The sequence below is a fragment of the Dipodomys ordii genome, unplaced genomic scaffold (assembly GCF_000151885.1).
Source record: "Dipodomys ordii isolate 6190 unplaced genomic scaffold, Dord_2.0 Scaffold11, whole genome shotgun sequence".
NCBI lineage: Eukaryota > Metazoa > Chordata > Mammalia > Rodentia > Heteromyidae > Dipodomys > Dipodomys ordii.
The window spans coordinates 20,323,993-20,339,541 of NW_012267227.1; the positions used below are offsets into that span (position 1 = coordinate 20,323,993).

Consider the following 15,549-nt stretch of genomic DNA (forward strand, 5'->3'; position numbering starts at 1 on the left):
TTTTTTGTCAGTTGTGGAGCCTGAACTCTGGGCCTGGGCACTGTCCCTCAGCTCTTCAGCTCAAGGCTAGCGCTCTACCACTCAAGCCACAGCGCCACTTCCAGCTTTTTCTGCTTATGTGGTGCTGAGGAAACGAACCCAGGGCTTCATGCATGCAAGGCAAGCACTCTACCACTGAGCCACCTTCCCACCCTGATTCTTATTCTGTTACATCCTCTTAACCAAGACTATTTGAGGCACCCATTTTATTTATTTGCCTTGTAACAATCTTGTTTCCTTATCTGTAAGTAGACTGCGGCTAGAATGAGCTTCTTAAAAGTCAACCTGGATCGTGCCATTTCTCTGCTTAGACTTCCTCCGTCTTCTCGATAGCAGTCCTTTAGTTACAAACTCCTTAACATGAAATACAAACATTGTGGATCTGGCTTTGGTCATTTTTAGCTTCAACTTCTCCCCTTTGAAACATTCTCTATTTATAATGAGCTGCTTTTTATTTCTAGTAGTTGGTATGCTTAAACCTAGTAAGAAAAATTATACAGGCACTTTTTAAAATGAATATTCAAAATCCCCTCTTTGAAAAAGTTCTATATTCTACATGTAACTTGTACTTTTTATTTGTTTTTTATGTTCTAAAAATTATATCGCATTTTTAATGGTAGTAGAGGGCACAGGGTTGTTGTTTGTAAAGTATTGATTGTCATTAATATAATTATGCTGAAGGTGACACTGTTTATTCATTTCATGTATATCACAGAGCTTGAAATTAAGCACCTAGTATGAATCTAATTTATGTTGCTTATGCTGAGGCAAAAGGCCAGTTCATAGATTTCAGAAGAAGTTATATGCTGAGATAAGTCTTGACACAACCTCTTTAAACAGTAGACATGTGATGGTCTAATAGAAAATATAGAAAGTGAAATTAAGTCCTTTCCCAGATAGTCACTTTGAAATATGTGAGTATGGCTTTGTTTTGGAGATTATATACTCTTTTTTTCTATCTGTTCTTAATAATATAAATTTTTGTCTCGTTCATCTAACATTCTGAATTATATGATAATGGTGTATACATCTGATTCTAGGAAGAAACAACTTTATTTTAAAAAATCAAAGTTTTGCCAAGTGCTGGTGACTCATACCTTTAATCCTAACTTCTCAGAAGGTTGAGATCTGAGGCTCACAGTTCAAAGCCAGCCTAAGCAGGTGACTCTGAGAGAGACTTACCAACAAGCCAGAAGTAGAGCTGAGGCTCAAGTAGTAGATTGGCAACCTTGAGTGAAAAAGCCAAGTGCAAGTGCAAGGTCCTGGGTTTAATCCTCGTATACAAAAACTATAAATAAATGAATAACTATAGAATTTTGTCTGCTTGCTGTGGTGAGCAATGAGCTTGGTGGACACAGGTAAAGAATGCAGGCTGTGCTCATTTTGAAGCCATGAGGGATGCTTGGTTCCTGTGGATTAATCAAGAATTAGAAGCAGACTAGCAATTACTTCTCAGAACCACCATGCATTCTCTGATACCACCTTCTGACTTTTACAGTAAAGTTTAGACTACAAAAGTTGAAATGAGAGCACAATTCATTTGGCTTGAGCTTGTTAAGATAGCATTGCCAACCATTTTGTGATGTTTCTCTCATCATATATTGGTCTGTCATGAAGAAATAAACCTTCACTTGATTTCATGACAGTAGATAATAAATTGACAATATAATTCAGTTGAGAAGTTGAAAATGCATTGAAAATAATGGGGCATAACATTGCAGGGTTAACATTTATTCATAGATGATGCAATTAAATAAAACAGGCATTAACTTCAAGGTCAGTCAGTAAAGTAATAAAATTGAATATTTTAATTGAATTGTAATTGCTTCCCATTGATACATGCAAGTGAAGTAAAATAGATGTCAGCTCTGCAAATTATGGTTCTTCCTCCTAATTAATTTCTTAATTCTGCATGGAGTTATCCAGTGCCTAGGTCTTGTTGTGGGTTTATTCATCTACCCAGCTTCCATCAAAGAATGTCTGTAAAACATGATTAATGTTTTAGATGTCAGAATTTACAATAAATCTTTTTTTGTACTTGGAAAAAATCATATTAGCAACCTAAAATAACATATATTTGAGTGAAAATATACCTCTAAAGATAACCACATCTGGTACCCTGAAAATACAGGCAGGGGTAAGAAAAACACTAGGGCTCCTCTGCACAGGTCGAAATTTCCTAAGATTCAGAATCACAACAAATCAAAGAAAGGCTGGATAAATGGAATTGCATTGAACTGAAGAGTTTCTTCATGGTTAAGGACATAGCAAGCAAGAAAAATAGAAAGCCCCCAGGATGGGAGTGCATCCAACAAGACCCTCTTATCTAAACTACTTAAAACTCAAAAATTTAAACACCCCAAAAATAACTTCTCAAAGAAACAATTAATAAATGGGCTAACGACTTAAAGAGAGACTTTTCAGAAGAAGTAAGAACGGCCAACAGACGCATGAAGAGATGTTCAATATCTCTGCCATGAAAGAAATACAAATTAAAACTAAATTGAGATTCCATCTCACTGCAGTTAGAATGGCAATTATCAAGAAAATTAACAATAACAAATGCTGACAGGGATGTGGCCAAAAGGAAACACTACTACACTGTTGGTAGGAATGTAAACTTGTTCTACCACACTGGAAAGCAGGTGGAGGTTCCTCAAAAGACTCTATATAGAGCTTCACTATGACACAACAATCTCACTCCTGGGCATTTATCCAGTTGATCACAAGCCAGGTCACACTAAAGCCACTAGCTCAACCATGTATGTTGCAGCATTGTTTACCATAACTAAGATATAGAATCAGGGGCTGGGAAGTTGGCTCAGTGGTAGAGCACTTACCTTGCATGCCTGAGGCCCTGGGTTTGATTCCTCAGCACCACATAAGCAAAAAGAAAAAAGCCGGAGTGGTGCTGTGGCTCAAGTGGTAGAGCGCTAGCCTTGAGCTGAAGAGCTGAGGGACAGTGCCCAGGCCCAGAGTTCAGGCCCCACGTCCGGACCCAAAAAAAAAAAGATATGGAATCAACCCAGATGCCCTTCCATGGACAAATGGGCCAAGAAAATGTGACACACACACACACACACACACACACATTAGAAAGAATGTCATCTCCCCATTCAAAAGGAAGTGGAAAGACTTGGAGAAAATTATAATAAGCAAAGTAAGCCAGACCCAAAGAAACATATGTTACGTGGTTTCCCTCATTTGTAATCATTGAAATGTGGCTATAAATCTGTAAGTAAACCCAATGGATAGTAAAAGGCAAAAAGTTATACTTGGACATGATAGATTAAACAGGACTCTAAATATTCACACAGTGAGACCAAAGGAGGGTGTTCTTAGGAGAGGATCACAAGGGCTCAATAGCTGTGTGCATCTGATCATATGAAATGATGCTCATTGAAATGAACTCCAAGAAGTGGAAACGAGATTTTTTTTCGTAGTTGTTTGTTTTTCTTCAATTTTCTCCACTCTATTTGATTTCTGTACCATTTGTCTTGTAGGTAAGCCCAGAAACTGTACAACAAAAGGGCAAAGTAATTCTGCAGCAATACTCATTAGACACTATGTTGAAAATGAGCTATACAATTTGGTGGGGGTAGGGTTGGGGGTTTGGAGGGGCAATACTGGGAGAAAATGAGGGAAGAGATGACACTGTTCAAAAGAAATGTACTCAGTACCTGACACAGGTAACTGTAACCCCTCTGTACATGACCTTTACAAAAATAAAATAGTGTAGCATTTGCATGTAAAAAAAATAACCACATCTGGGATCCTATGGAGTATTTTCCTATTAATATTAGTACTTATAGAGGATATTGATACCAATATTACTGCATGTGATTGTCTCAAGTTTGTTTGTTTTTTGTCGGTCATGGGGCTTGAACTCTGGGCCTGGGTGCTGTCCCTCAGCTCTTCAGTTCAAGGCGAGCGCTCTACCACTTGAGCTACAGCACCACGTCCGGTTTTCTAGTGGTTTTATTGGAGATAGGAGTCTCACGGTCTCTCCTGCCCGGGCTGGCTTTGAACCGCGATCCTCAGATCTCAGCCTCCTGAGTAGCTAGGATTACAGGCGTGAGCCACCAGCGCCCGGCCTTGTCTCAAGTTTTGTAGGTGATACAGGCTCACAATTGTAGACACACAGATGATAGGTCAGGGAGGCAAAAGTAATAGATTTTCTAAGATTTGGTGGCTCACAGTTTGTGTACATCATAATCCAGTCTTCACTAGATAGCAGACATCTAAAAGGAATGATCAAAAACAAGAAACATCTCTTAAGAATGAGAATTAAGTTGAAGCTTTTAAATTAATTTAACTTGTATTTGAAAATGCATGAGCTGCTGTGCCTTTTTTCATAGACCATTAGAGGGTTTTTAGCGTAAGGTAGTTTTATATAAAGTAAAGTGGGAAATAGGACATTACAAAGATTAGGAGAAAGATTTTTCTAATTATAATGAATTTGTATCAGGTCAAAATTCTTGGTTTTATTTAGAGAGTAACATATATCTTCAGACTGATTGCACTTAATCTTTTAAATAACTATTTCTTAAAAGTTGAAAACACAAGAAATGTATGAAATGAATTAAAAGTTACTGAGGTATAATTGTATATTCATATACATAGAACAGTTTTATAGAATAATTCCATAGAATCATTAAAGCACAAATGTTTGTATGTCATCAACACTCTTTAGTTATGCTTAGAAATGCAAATTGATTCTTCTTGCTGGTAAACAAATTAAACTGAGCAGTGGTTTATGTTTGTCACACATTTTAGCTCAATGACTTGATTAACGATATTTTGCTCTGAGTCATTTTGAAACAAAAATTAAAAATAATTCTATGATAAATGCATTTTATTTATATTTTATTTATTAGCCTGACCTATTTTCAGCTATGAAGGATCTTGAAAATCAGAGTTTTCTGCAGATATCACTCAATTAAAAATTTCTGAAACCAAAATACCTAAAGTAAATACTAAAATCTTAGAGATCTATAATTATAAGCTGTAAGTATTTCCACATAAAGAAATTATTTTTTCCATATCCTTGATTTAAAATTTAGTGATTGTCTTGTTCAAATTAGGGAAATTACAGTAAATATTTCAAAGACTATAGATATAGTAGTAAAATGTTTCTAGATGAGGAAACAAGGGGAAAGTGAAACTGTAAGAAAATTAGATATTTCATCTTTTCTTGTATTTATAAAAGTAATTTTAATTTGAAAATGATTTTCAGATTAAAAATTGAATAAAAAATTAAAAACTGGATTTAAAAATTATGTTTTAAAATCATTTCTTCTATTATTGGCTATAAGTTAGGAATCTAAGAGCAGGGAATATGGGAGAGCATGTCCTGTAGAGAGACAAACACTGAAAATGTCCCATAAGGAGGAACCTCTGTGTGTGTGTGTGTGTGTGTGTGTGTGTGTGTGTGTGTGTGCGCGCGCGTGCGCCTGGGCACTGTCCCTGAGTTTTTTTGCTTAAGGCTAGTGCTCTATCACTTGAGCCACAACTCTACTTCTGGCTTTTTGGCGGTTACTTATAGTTAGAAGTCCCATGGACTTTCCTGCCAAGGCTGACTTTGAAACATGATCCTTAGATCTCAGGCTCCTGAGAAGCTAAGATTACAGGCATGAGCCACCAGCACCCAGCTTTAGAATCATTTTTTAAGCAGTTGATTAGAAATAATCATTCATTCAGAATGAAACATTGTGATGTAAAAAATAACCAACTAGAAATTTTGGAAAAAAGACATAATAAGTAAAACAAAATATTCAAGCAGAATAAACTCTGGATAAATCAAGCCAAAGGGAGAATGCATGAAGCAGATAAAAAAGAAAATAAGTATTTCACCCAAAGACAACATAGACAGAATTAACAAATTGAGAGTTAATTAAAACTAGAAGAGTAGATTGAGAAATTGCAGTACTATGTTACAGGCAATGTGAATTTAAAGAAGCATGTGAGTTTTGAGATTGAAAGGTCTTGTTGGGTGCTATGAAGTACACACAAAAACAGACACCTAGGGAGACTGTATGGAACTTGCAAAACCTCACAGCCACATTGAAAATTGTACAACCTAGCATAAAGAAAATGAAGATTCTTTAACTGTAAGCACTGTTAGATGGACAGCATAATTCTCATTAGGAACAACAAACGCCAAAAGCAGGATTATAGCTGAACTTGGAACACTAGTGAGAGTAACTTAGTCAAGTTAAACTGAGCCAATATATGTATTTAAACAGCTAAAAGAAAATTATTTCTTTCATAGCTGACTCTGGTAGGTGTGTTTATTTTTCCCGTCAGGTTATCCTTGGTATTCGGAAAGACTTTGTATGGTCCATACTATGCTCAGATGTACATGTATACCCTGCTGTCGAGTTGTTTGAAATCTGTATGGGAGCTCATGAACAGGGTATTTTTCAGAACTTGTTACCCTCTTTACAATACTAAGAAAACACATTGCTGTACGAGGCCATTGGAATGAACTGTCATTTCCAGTGGTAATGCTATTATTTGTGTCCACATGCTACTCTATTATTAAGTGAGGCATAACAACGTACCATTCTTTTATTTTCTCATTCTTTACCTGAGAAGTTTAAAGGTTAATAAATAGGAATAAACTAGAACTAAATTTACACACTGTGGTCTGTGAGTAAAATGAGCTGCAGTAATTAAAATACCAAGGATTTAAGTTTCCGTTCTTTGAAATTACACATCCATGCTCATTACAATTTCTCAAAGAGGAAGAGTGGATTGAATCATACCTGTGGTTGTTGATGCCTGTATTTGTCACAGGAGCATGAAAAACAGTTTTACAAGGGGAAATACTAACAAAGGACATTTTACTTTAGAATCAGTGCAACTGCAGGTATACACACTGGTTTCCAAGGTATAAATAAAGCCAAAGGAGGGCAAATATGTCTTTAAAGTTCTAATCTGAGAGTTAACTACAAAAATTTAACCTTTCTTGGCAGGTTTAGATCCAGATAAACATCTTGGTAAAACCCTGACTGAAATGGAGCCTTATCTCTTAGAGGTAAGAATTTGTACAAGTTTTCAAAATATTAGGCACCTAAGGGAGGAGAAAAATAGTCATGTGGTGTAATGATTATAAAAATTATTCTTGTTTTAGAAAAAATCCAAATACATTTAGTATATGTTTTCTGGAAGATAGAATGTCCAATGTTTATGAAAATAAGTTTACAATCATGAAAATACTTCTAGTCTGTTGACTGAAATACCTTTTAGGTATGTCCAAAATTTTCTTTTATTAAAATGAGTATTGTGTACCATAAAAATAATACTACTATAAAGTATCTCAGAATCTCTATAGTCAGATATTTGTCTATCAGAAACAGCAGTGAAACATCCTTTGAAGATCTATTCTGATCTCTCTCTTACCAATTAGAAGTTAATTTGCTAAGTAGTGAAAAAAATTATACCAGGTTTTAGATGACCCTGTTTAATGAGGTTTCAGAAGACCCTGTTTAATCGTTATACTTTTCAAATCCTGAATGAGCACTTACACATAAAAAATATTCTGTTATTTTCATTTACTCTTTTCTGTTAATTGTATTTGATTAGTTTGGGAAGAGAAATGTTAGGTTTTGTACGGCAAATCTTCACTAACTAGAAGAGGATAATGATACCATGTGGATTTTTTACTTCACAATCGAGATGGAGAAAAAAATCACTCTGCTTCTATGAGAGAACTGCACGTCTAAGAAGTCATAATTTTTTGCCAAGTCCCTAACTTTTTGATTCTATGTCTAGCCATTGTTAATGCCATTGGAATGATATAATTGCTATTACCAAATGTTGATATTTCCTGAAATATTAATTCCTTATTTCATTAAGGATTAGTAAGTGCTTAGTATTAACTGGGTAGATTGCAGAGATTAAAAGAGAAATGAAATAATATGTAATTGTGACAAATTATGTTTGGTTCCTAGATGGTTGATATCATGTATTTAAGTTAATCTATAAGATATGATTGCTTTCCTTGTTCTTCTGGTATGATTACTCTCAGCAGTTAGTTTTGTGGCCGCCATTGTATTTATGTTCACATCTGTTCACTATCCTCAGACTAAATTTAGCTTTTAACAAAGCAATTAAACAACGGGGCTGGGGCATCACTCAAGTGCCAGCATGCCTGAGAGCCTGGGCTCAATCCTTAGTACTGCAGAAGAGAGAGACTGCCAGAGTGGGTGGGGACTCTCAGAAAGAGAGAGTTTGGGGGCAAAAATCACTTCTTGTAATTTACCTCCAAATTTTGAAGCTTCAAGTTCAAAATACAACTCATATTTCAAGCATGTAGAAAAAGCCAGTAGGTAGGTTGACTATAGGTAACAACCAAGAACTCTATTTCTTCCGGGCACTGGTGGCTCATGCCTATCTATAATCCTAGCTACTCAAGAGGCTAAGAAGCTAAAAACTCCCGGGTTCTTTTTGCTTCTAGAATTTAGGTCCTTTTAGGTCCCTTCTCCATTGTGTTTCCAAAATATTGTTTGCAAAATGCAATCATCAGGTGAGTTTTCTGCTTAACAACTCTGTCCCCTCTCCTAGATGAGGGCCCTCACTGGGTGGCGTGGGAAGGCCCACACCGCCTGTCCCCGCCAGCTTCCAGGGTCACTCACTGCGTCCTCTCCTCGTCCACCCAGCAGCTCCATACTGGAGTTTCTACTGCCTTTGTATGCTCTGTAGAACTTGAGCGGGAACACGCCTTCCCGCCCCAGGCCTCACCATTGCATGTCTCCTCTTTTCTGGCAAACATCTTTCAGCGCTTTAGCTTGAGTTTTATTTGTAGAGGCCTTTAGAATTCCTTGCAGACATTTCCTGATTTGTATTGCCTACTATAGATTCTTATGAATCTGCTAAAAAAACAAAAACAAAAACCAAAAAACTACTTCTTACTATAATTGTTCCTTTAATTTTTTCTTTCTCCTTCCAAACAGTAAATTGTTGTATGCAAGCACATATCAGTTAAATTTAATGGATTCACAACAGTAGCCTGACTAAAAAAAATCAAGGAAGTATGCAACTATATATAGGAAACCCTTCCAGCAGTGGTAGAAGTAGAACATTAAAGGAATAACACTTCCCTTGAGCCACCAGGGTGTCGGATGAGGAGGAATTCAGGCAGGGGAAGTTCCAACAGTCAGAGGACGGCAATGGACTTGGCGTCTGCCGTGACAGCCTGTGACATGCTGCCCAGCACTGTGCTGCTCACCATCCGCCCAGGACCGGCTTCTCTTGGCCCGGGAACTGTTTCAGGACCATGGCTTATATTTACTGCAAATCAGAGACCTGTCTTCTTGCTTGCCTGTTGTTAAATTTCAGGTTTCATTAGGCAACTTTGCATTCCATTCCAAGTGCTTTTTAGGCCTTTTATAGCTTTGTAACTTCACAGATTTTAGTATCCTTGAAACTGTCTTAATAAACGTCATAACCATGTATGCGACTTCATTTTCTTCACATGCCTTAAGGTTCTCCAAAAGCAACACATTATTTTTCCTTCCACATAAAGGTCAAAGGGTAGGAGACATAGATTGTCAATTATACCTTCATATACTACATAAAAGTTTATTTTCCCTTTGGATCTAAAGATAGTATCCTCTAAAAATATATACTAATAAGTTTTGTCATTTTGAAGAAAATTTAATGGATTCAGAATCTCTTACACATTTTGAGATGATTTTTCTGTTGTATGTAATCTTTTGGAGTCAGTGACTACATGGAATTTCTAAGATGAAGTAGGATAGTGGCATCTTGTGTGTAGTTTTAAGTTTTCTCCTCTTTGATCGTCTCTCATTGGCAGCTTTCTAAGAAGTATGGAGTCCATGTGTGTGGAGAAGGTGGAGAATATGAGACGTTCACTTTGGACTGCCCTCTATTTAAGAAGAAAATAATTGTGTAAGATTTAATTTCAGCATTTCTCTTAAATTTATGTAATAGTAACAACTTAATATTTCGCAGGAGGTGATCTTTGTTGGGAGAAATAGAACAGGTCCTCAAGTTCACAAACACTCAGTTTGTTTAATATTGGTGAAGTCATCCAAACACTTAAATCAATACTCGCCTGAAGAGGCCTTCGGAGAAGGCTATAAACTTTGTAGAGTTGCACTTTGGTTCACTCGCTGATTATGGCCTGCAGTAAAACTGATAACTGCACACTGACACTTTTTAGCTTTTCACCAAGTGTGAATTGCCTGTATTATGTATCTTTCATTATAGTTACTTTTGATAAACTGCCACATCTAGTAGCCTGTGGGTTCCATTAACTCTATCCTTTTTTCTCCTTTCTCTTGGTTTTAACAAAATAGAAAAGTAATACTAGACATTCAATTATTTGGGGTTATTTTTATGTATAAACTTTGTTTTTGTTTTTGGTTTGTTTGGTGCCCGTCCTGGAACTTTTAACTTAGGGCCTCGGTGCTGTCCCTGAGCTTTCATGCTCAAAGCTAGCTCTCTGCCATCTTGACACACAGCTCCACTTCCAGCTTAAACTTTGTTTTTAACACTGCATTGTCTAGAGTTCAACTGGAACATAAAACCATCACCAGCACTGGTTTTGTAAAGGACAATTGAGATTTTGTGTGTGTGTGTGTGTATGTGTGAAACATTGAATCACCTCTTGAAAAATGAAAAGAATAATGAAGATAAAGCACAAATCTTTAATGTTTAGCCCATACCAAGCAAATTTGTGAAAAAGAAAAGGAATGAAGTCTCAAAAGTTGTTCAGAGAGCTTTGAGTGAGCTTAAACGTTTAATTATGTGTCATTAAGTTCTGTACTCTTGGCATGACGTATTGAATTAGTGTGTAGTGTTCTCACTATACACTGTGTGCCCGTGGAAGCACATGCAGCATTGGGGGGGGGGGGGGGGGGGGGGGGCGGTGACTTGCCATAATGCCCATCATCGGTAAATGCATTATAAATTACCTGTGTTTCAGGGACTCCTGGGAAGTAGTTGTCCATTCGGATGATGCATTTGCACCTGTGGCCTACCTACGCTTTTTAGAGGCGCACTTGGAAGACAAGGCAAGTCACCTCAGCAGACAGTTATTTTCACACACGTATGAGGCAGGTGCACTGCTGGTGCATGTGTGACTCCACAGGTAGAGAACCAAGTTCATCTCAGTAGCTAAGAATTTACACATACTTCTGGTTTTGAGAGCTCTGTATGACACACGGACACTGTTCCAAAGAGCTGTCAGGCCTGTTGAAAAGTGAAGAAGTCATACCTCAGTGGATGAGAAGACAGTGGGCAGTATAAAACCGAATGTGCACAGCCATTAGAGGAAAGATTTAATGATGAGTTGAATCTTCATTACACAGCTACAGGACAAAAGGAGGGAAACAGCTTTTATGAAAAGATCCAAGGGAACAGATAAGGCCGTGGGGTGGAAGAGAAAGTTTACAGGTAAGCCGAAAGAACAGTGGAGTTTGATCAAGAGCAGCAAAACAAACACTTAAAGATGTCTTGAGCAACAAGTGAAAATCCGGATCCGATTGCAGTCGTTTTATATTTGTCATAGAAATGATAAGGACAAATAAGCCTGTAAATGAGAGTAGTGAAGGGGACAGTCCTCCTCATGTTCTCCCCTCGTGAGGCACACGCCGAAGTCTGTTTATGCGACCGTGAGTCTGAAGGACCAAGAGGATAAGTAAGGGTTCTCCAAAAGTAGGGAAAGAACCTTGGTGAGAGTTTGCATAGTACAGTGTAGTATCTCCAGAAAAATTAGGGTGAACAGCATAGAAAACAGGTCATTAAAATGGACTGAAAGTTGATGGCTGGTGGCTTTTGTCTCAGAGGAGCTGAATAACTCTCGGAAAATGGAGTGACAGTGTCCAAACCTCTGCGAGAGGCACTGACCGGGCCTTACTACTCTGACACCATGTGCACACGTGGACAGTGAGGACCGCCGAACTCCCGTGCGGCCGCTCCTCACACCGTGTGCGCGCGCAGCTCCCTGCTGGCTTCGTGTGCCCCATGCACAGCACAGAGTGACACCTCTAAGGTGTGACGCATTTTCCTTTCTTTTTCTTTTAGGTGTTTCCTGGTCCTGACAACTACAGAACATCCAATGATAGACACAATTCATGAAAGTGACATAGCATTTTTAAACTATGATGCCAACCTTTTCCCTTTCCTTTTCTTTTTTACTTAGAAAATGACACCTTTTTCAAGAAGAAATTAACAGAACCATTGCTTAGCTGTAAAAACATCAATAGCTTATTCCTTCATATTGACAACTTCCTTTGGATTTGCCCTTTCTCTTTATTTAGCACTTCCTCTCTATGGCCACTTCCTGGAATGTGTCTCTTGATTTCCCTTTTTCTCGCATGGTACATTTCTTTCAGAACTCTTTTTTTCTTCTTCCTCTCTTCCTTGCTTGCACCCATCTCTAGCAGTTACATCAGAATGAAGAGTAATTCAAATATAGATATGAATAAAGAAGTGACCAACCTAATCAACTTCCTCTATTGGGTGTCAATTTTGTGTTTAACATATGCATGGTTCATGAGTTTCAGCATTCCTAGACAATCAGGAAGAGCTATAACTTTCACTGCTCATGTTAGAAGTGATTTTAAATAGAAGTTTAATAATTTTACCCATATTGACCTTTTAAATAATGGATTTATTTTTTCAAGTGGCTTTTGGTTCCAGCAAAACTGAGTAGAAAGTAGAGTGCTTTCTACTCAGGTATACTCCCTTCCTCCACAGCAGCACAGCCCCTTGGCCAGCTGGAGTGGGACGCAGATGAGCTAGCTTTTATGTATCCTTATCCTCAAAGGTCTATAGTCTACATTACAGTTCACAGTTAGCAGTTTGCATTCTGTGGGATTTGACAAGTGTCTAGTGATGTTGAGTAGCACACAGAATTCTTCTACCCAAACTCCTCTGTGCTCTCCCTATTCCTTCCGCCCTCTGTGTTATCCCCGGGCGGTCTGTGTTTGCTTTTCTGGCTCTATGGCAGGGAGTTGAAATCATACAGCATGTAGCCTTTTCAGATCAGCTTCCCTTCACCTATTGGTGTGCTAATGGTTCCCTGTATCTCCCTGTGCTGGAGAGCCTATTTCTTGTTCGTAGCACACACACTCATTCCATTGTCTGTATATGTGAGAGTTGCGTTTATCCCCTCATCTCCTGATGGGCATCATGATTGCTTCCACGTTTGGCAACTACGAATAAAGCTGCTGTATGCATCCAAGTGCATGTTTTGGTGTGATGTAGGTTCTCAGTTTGTTTGTGTAATTACAGGGGAGCATGATTCATAGACTGTAAGAGTATGAGAGTTTAGCTTTGGAAAAAACTCCTGTCTTCCATCATAGCTGTACTGATTTGACTTCCTCCCAGTAGTAATGAATGAAAGTTCCTTTTCTTCCACATCCTCACCAGCTTTGGATGTTGTCCATGTTTCAGACTTCAGTTATTCTAATAGGATGTTATGTTGCCTCATTAATTGTCTTGGTGTGCAATTATCTAGATGTATTTTGTTGAGCATCTTTGCATATTTTTATTTTCTGTATGTATATCTTCTTTGCTGAGATCTCTCTTTAGATCTATAGCAAATTTTTAAATTGTGTTTTTATTTTCTTAATATTATGCTTTAGAGTCAGTATATTCTTGCAATAGTTCTGTATCAGATATGTCTTTTGCAAGTATTTTCTCCCAATCTGTAATTTGTGCTCTCATTCTCATACTGGTGTTTTTAACAAACCAGACATTTTTCATTTCATCAGATCAACTATTCAATAAATGGTTTCATGGATTATGCCTCTTCTATATTTAAAAGGCGATTGCCAAACTCAAGGTCATCTACATTTTTTCCTATATTATATCTAGGAGTTTTACAGCTTTATATTTTACTTTTAATTCCAAGATCCATTTTGATTTAATTTTTGTGAAGAATAATATATGTATATATATTCATTCAACAATCATTCCTGCAGCATTTATTATAAGGAATATCTTTCTTCCACTACATTGTTTTCTGGAGCATTTGTGAGGTCTAATTTTACTTGTCTTTTTTTCTAATACAACAATGTTCTAAGTACTATACCTGTACAGTAAGTCTTAAATTCACATAGTGTCAGAGTTCTGACTTACTCTCCAATATTGTATCAACTACTCAGGGTCTTTGCTTCCCTATAAACATCAGAGTGAGTTTGTTGTTGTCCACAGAATATCTTGCTGGGATTTTGATTGGGGTTTATTGATCTTTAGATCAAGTTGGGAGGAACTGACATGTTGATAATATTGAGTCTCCTTGCCTAAGAACATTAATGTAGAGTCCCACATATTAGTTCTTACAGCTAGCTTCTGTTTATTTACTTCTTATAATTTTTATTTAGGTCATCAACGTTTTGTTTAGGTGTGTTGTTATAACCTAACAAGTAAAAGATGGCCTCAAGGCTCCGCCATTATTCACAAATTTGAATTCATTTAATCTTCCAAATGTATTTTTCCCTACTTTGTTATTTAGCATAAATGTTTCTCCTTAGAAACTCAGGCAGAAATTATTGGCATCATCCATTAACCTACCTTTCATTCACTATTCGCTTAATGCTGTAATCCTTTATATTGTAGTTCTATTTCTTTTTCTTCTTTAATTTTTCTTTATTTATTTTTTATTATGAAAATACTGTACAGAGGGGTTACAATTACATGGGCAAGCATGTAATTATCAAGCATTGTAGCCTCCTCCTTTGTTTCCCCTTCCCATTCCTTCCCATCCTCTCCTACCCCCTCTCACCAAATCCTCCCCCCCCACCAAAGTTGTAAAGTTCTTTTTTCAACATAGTTCTAATATTTCGTACACCAGCATCTCCCATTAAAGTTGTATTTTGCCCAAAGTTCTATGAGTTGTCTAATTTTACAATCTTAATATGCAATTCTACTGCCATATTGAATTTTCTTTCTACTATTGTTTCCAGCACAACATTTCCTGATCACATTATTTTCTAAATGCATAAAATTATTAGCCAACAAAGCCAGGCACCAGTGGCTCACACCTGTAATCCTAACTACTAAGGAAGCTGAGATATGAGGATCAAGGCTCAAAGCCAGCCCAGGCAGGAAGGTTTGTGAGACTCTTATCTCTGATAAATCACTAGAAAACCGGAAGTGGTACTGTGGCTCATGTGGTAGAGCACTAGCCTTGAGCTGAAGAGCTAAGGGACAATGCCCAGACCCAGAGTTGAAGCTCCATGACCGACCAAAAAAAAAAAAAAGCCATTAATCAGCGGCCCATGTGATACATTGCTGTAATATATAACTTTCCTTAGTCCTTTTTATCAGGGCTGTCTTGAATGTATTCTTCGCTCTTAACCATTGGATATCATGTCTTTTCTTCCTTGCCTGTACTTGTTCTGTCTCTTCCACTTTGCTTTCTTCCCTTTCTTTAACTGCTTACAACCTACTCATGATATAGGGTCGAATTCAAATGCTGTCATTCGTTTAGTCATACAAGCTAAAACTATACCAACACTTTGTTTCTTCACT

General features: G+C 37.4%; 1 protein-coding gene across 1 annotated transcript in view; it reads left to right on the forward strand.

Moving 5' to 3' along the window:
- Positions 1-13,590, forward strand: part of Dph6 (diphthamine biosynthesis 6) — an 80,948-nt gene extending 67,358 nt beyond the window's left edge. The window contains exons 6-9 of the mRNA XM_013010283.1: positions 7,017-7,078; positions 9,860-9,954; positions 10,994-11,081; positions 12,094-13,590. Of these exons, the coding sequence (XP_012865737.1) occupies positions 7,017-7,078; positions 9,860-9,954; positions 10,994-11,081; positions 12,094-12,147 (299 nt within the window). The 3' untranslated portion in view covers positions 12,148-13,590. The remainder of the gene's footprint in view (positions 1-7,016; positions 7,079-9,859; positions 9,955-10,993; positions 11,082-12,093) is intronic.
- Positions 13,591-15,549: the final 1,959 nt, after the last annotated feature.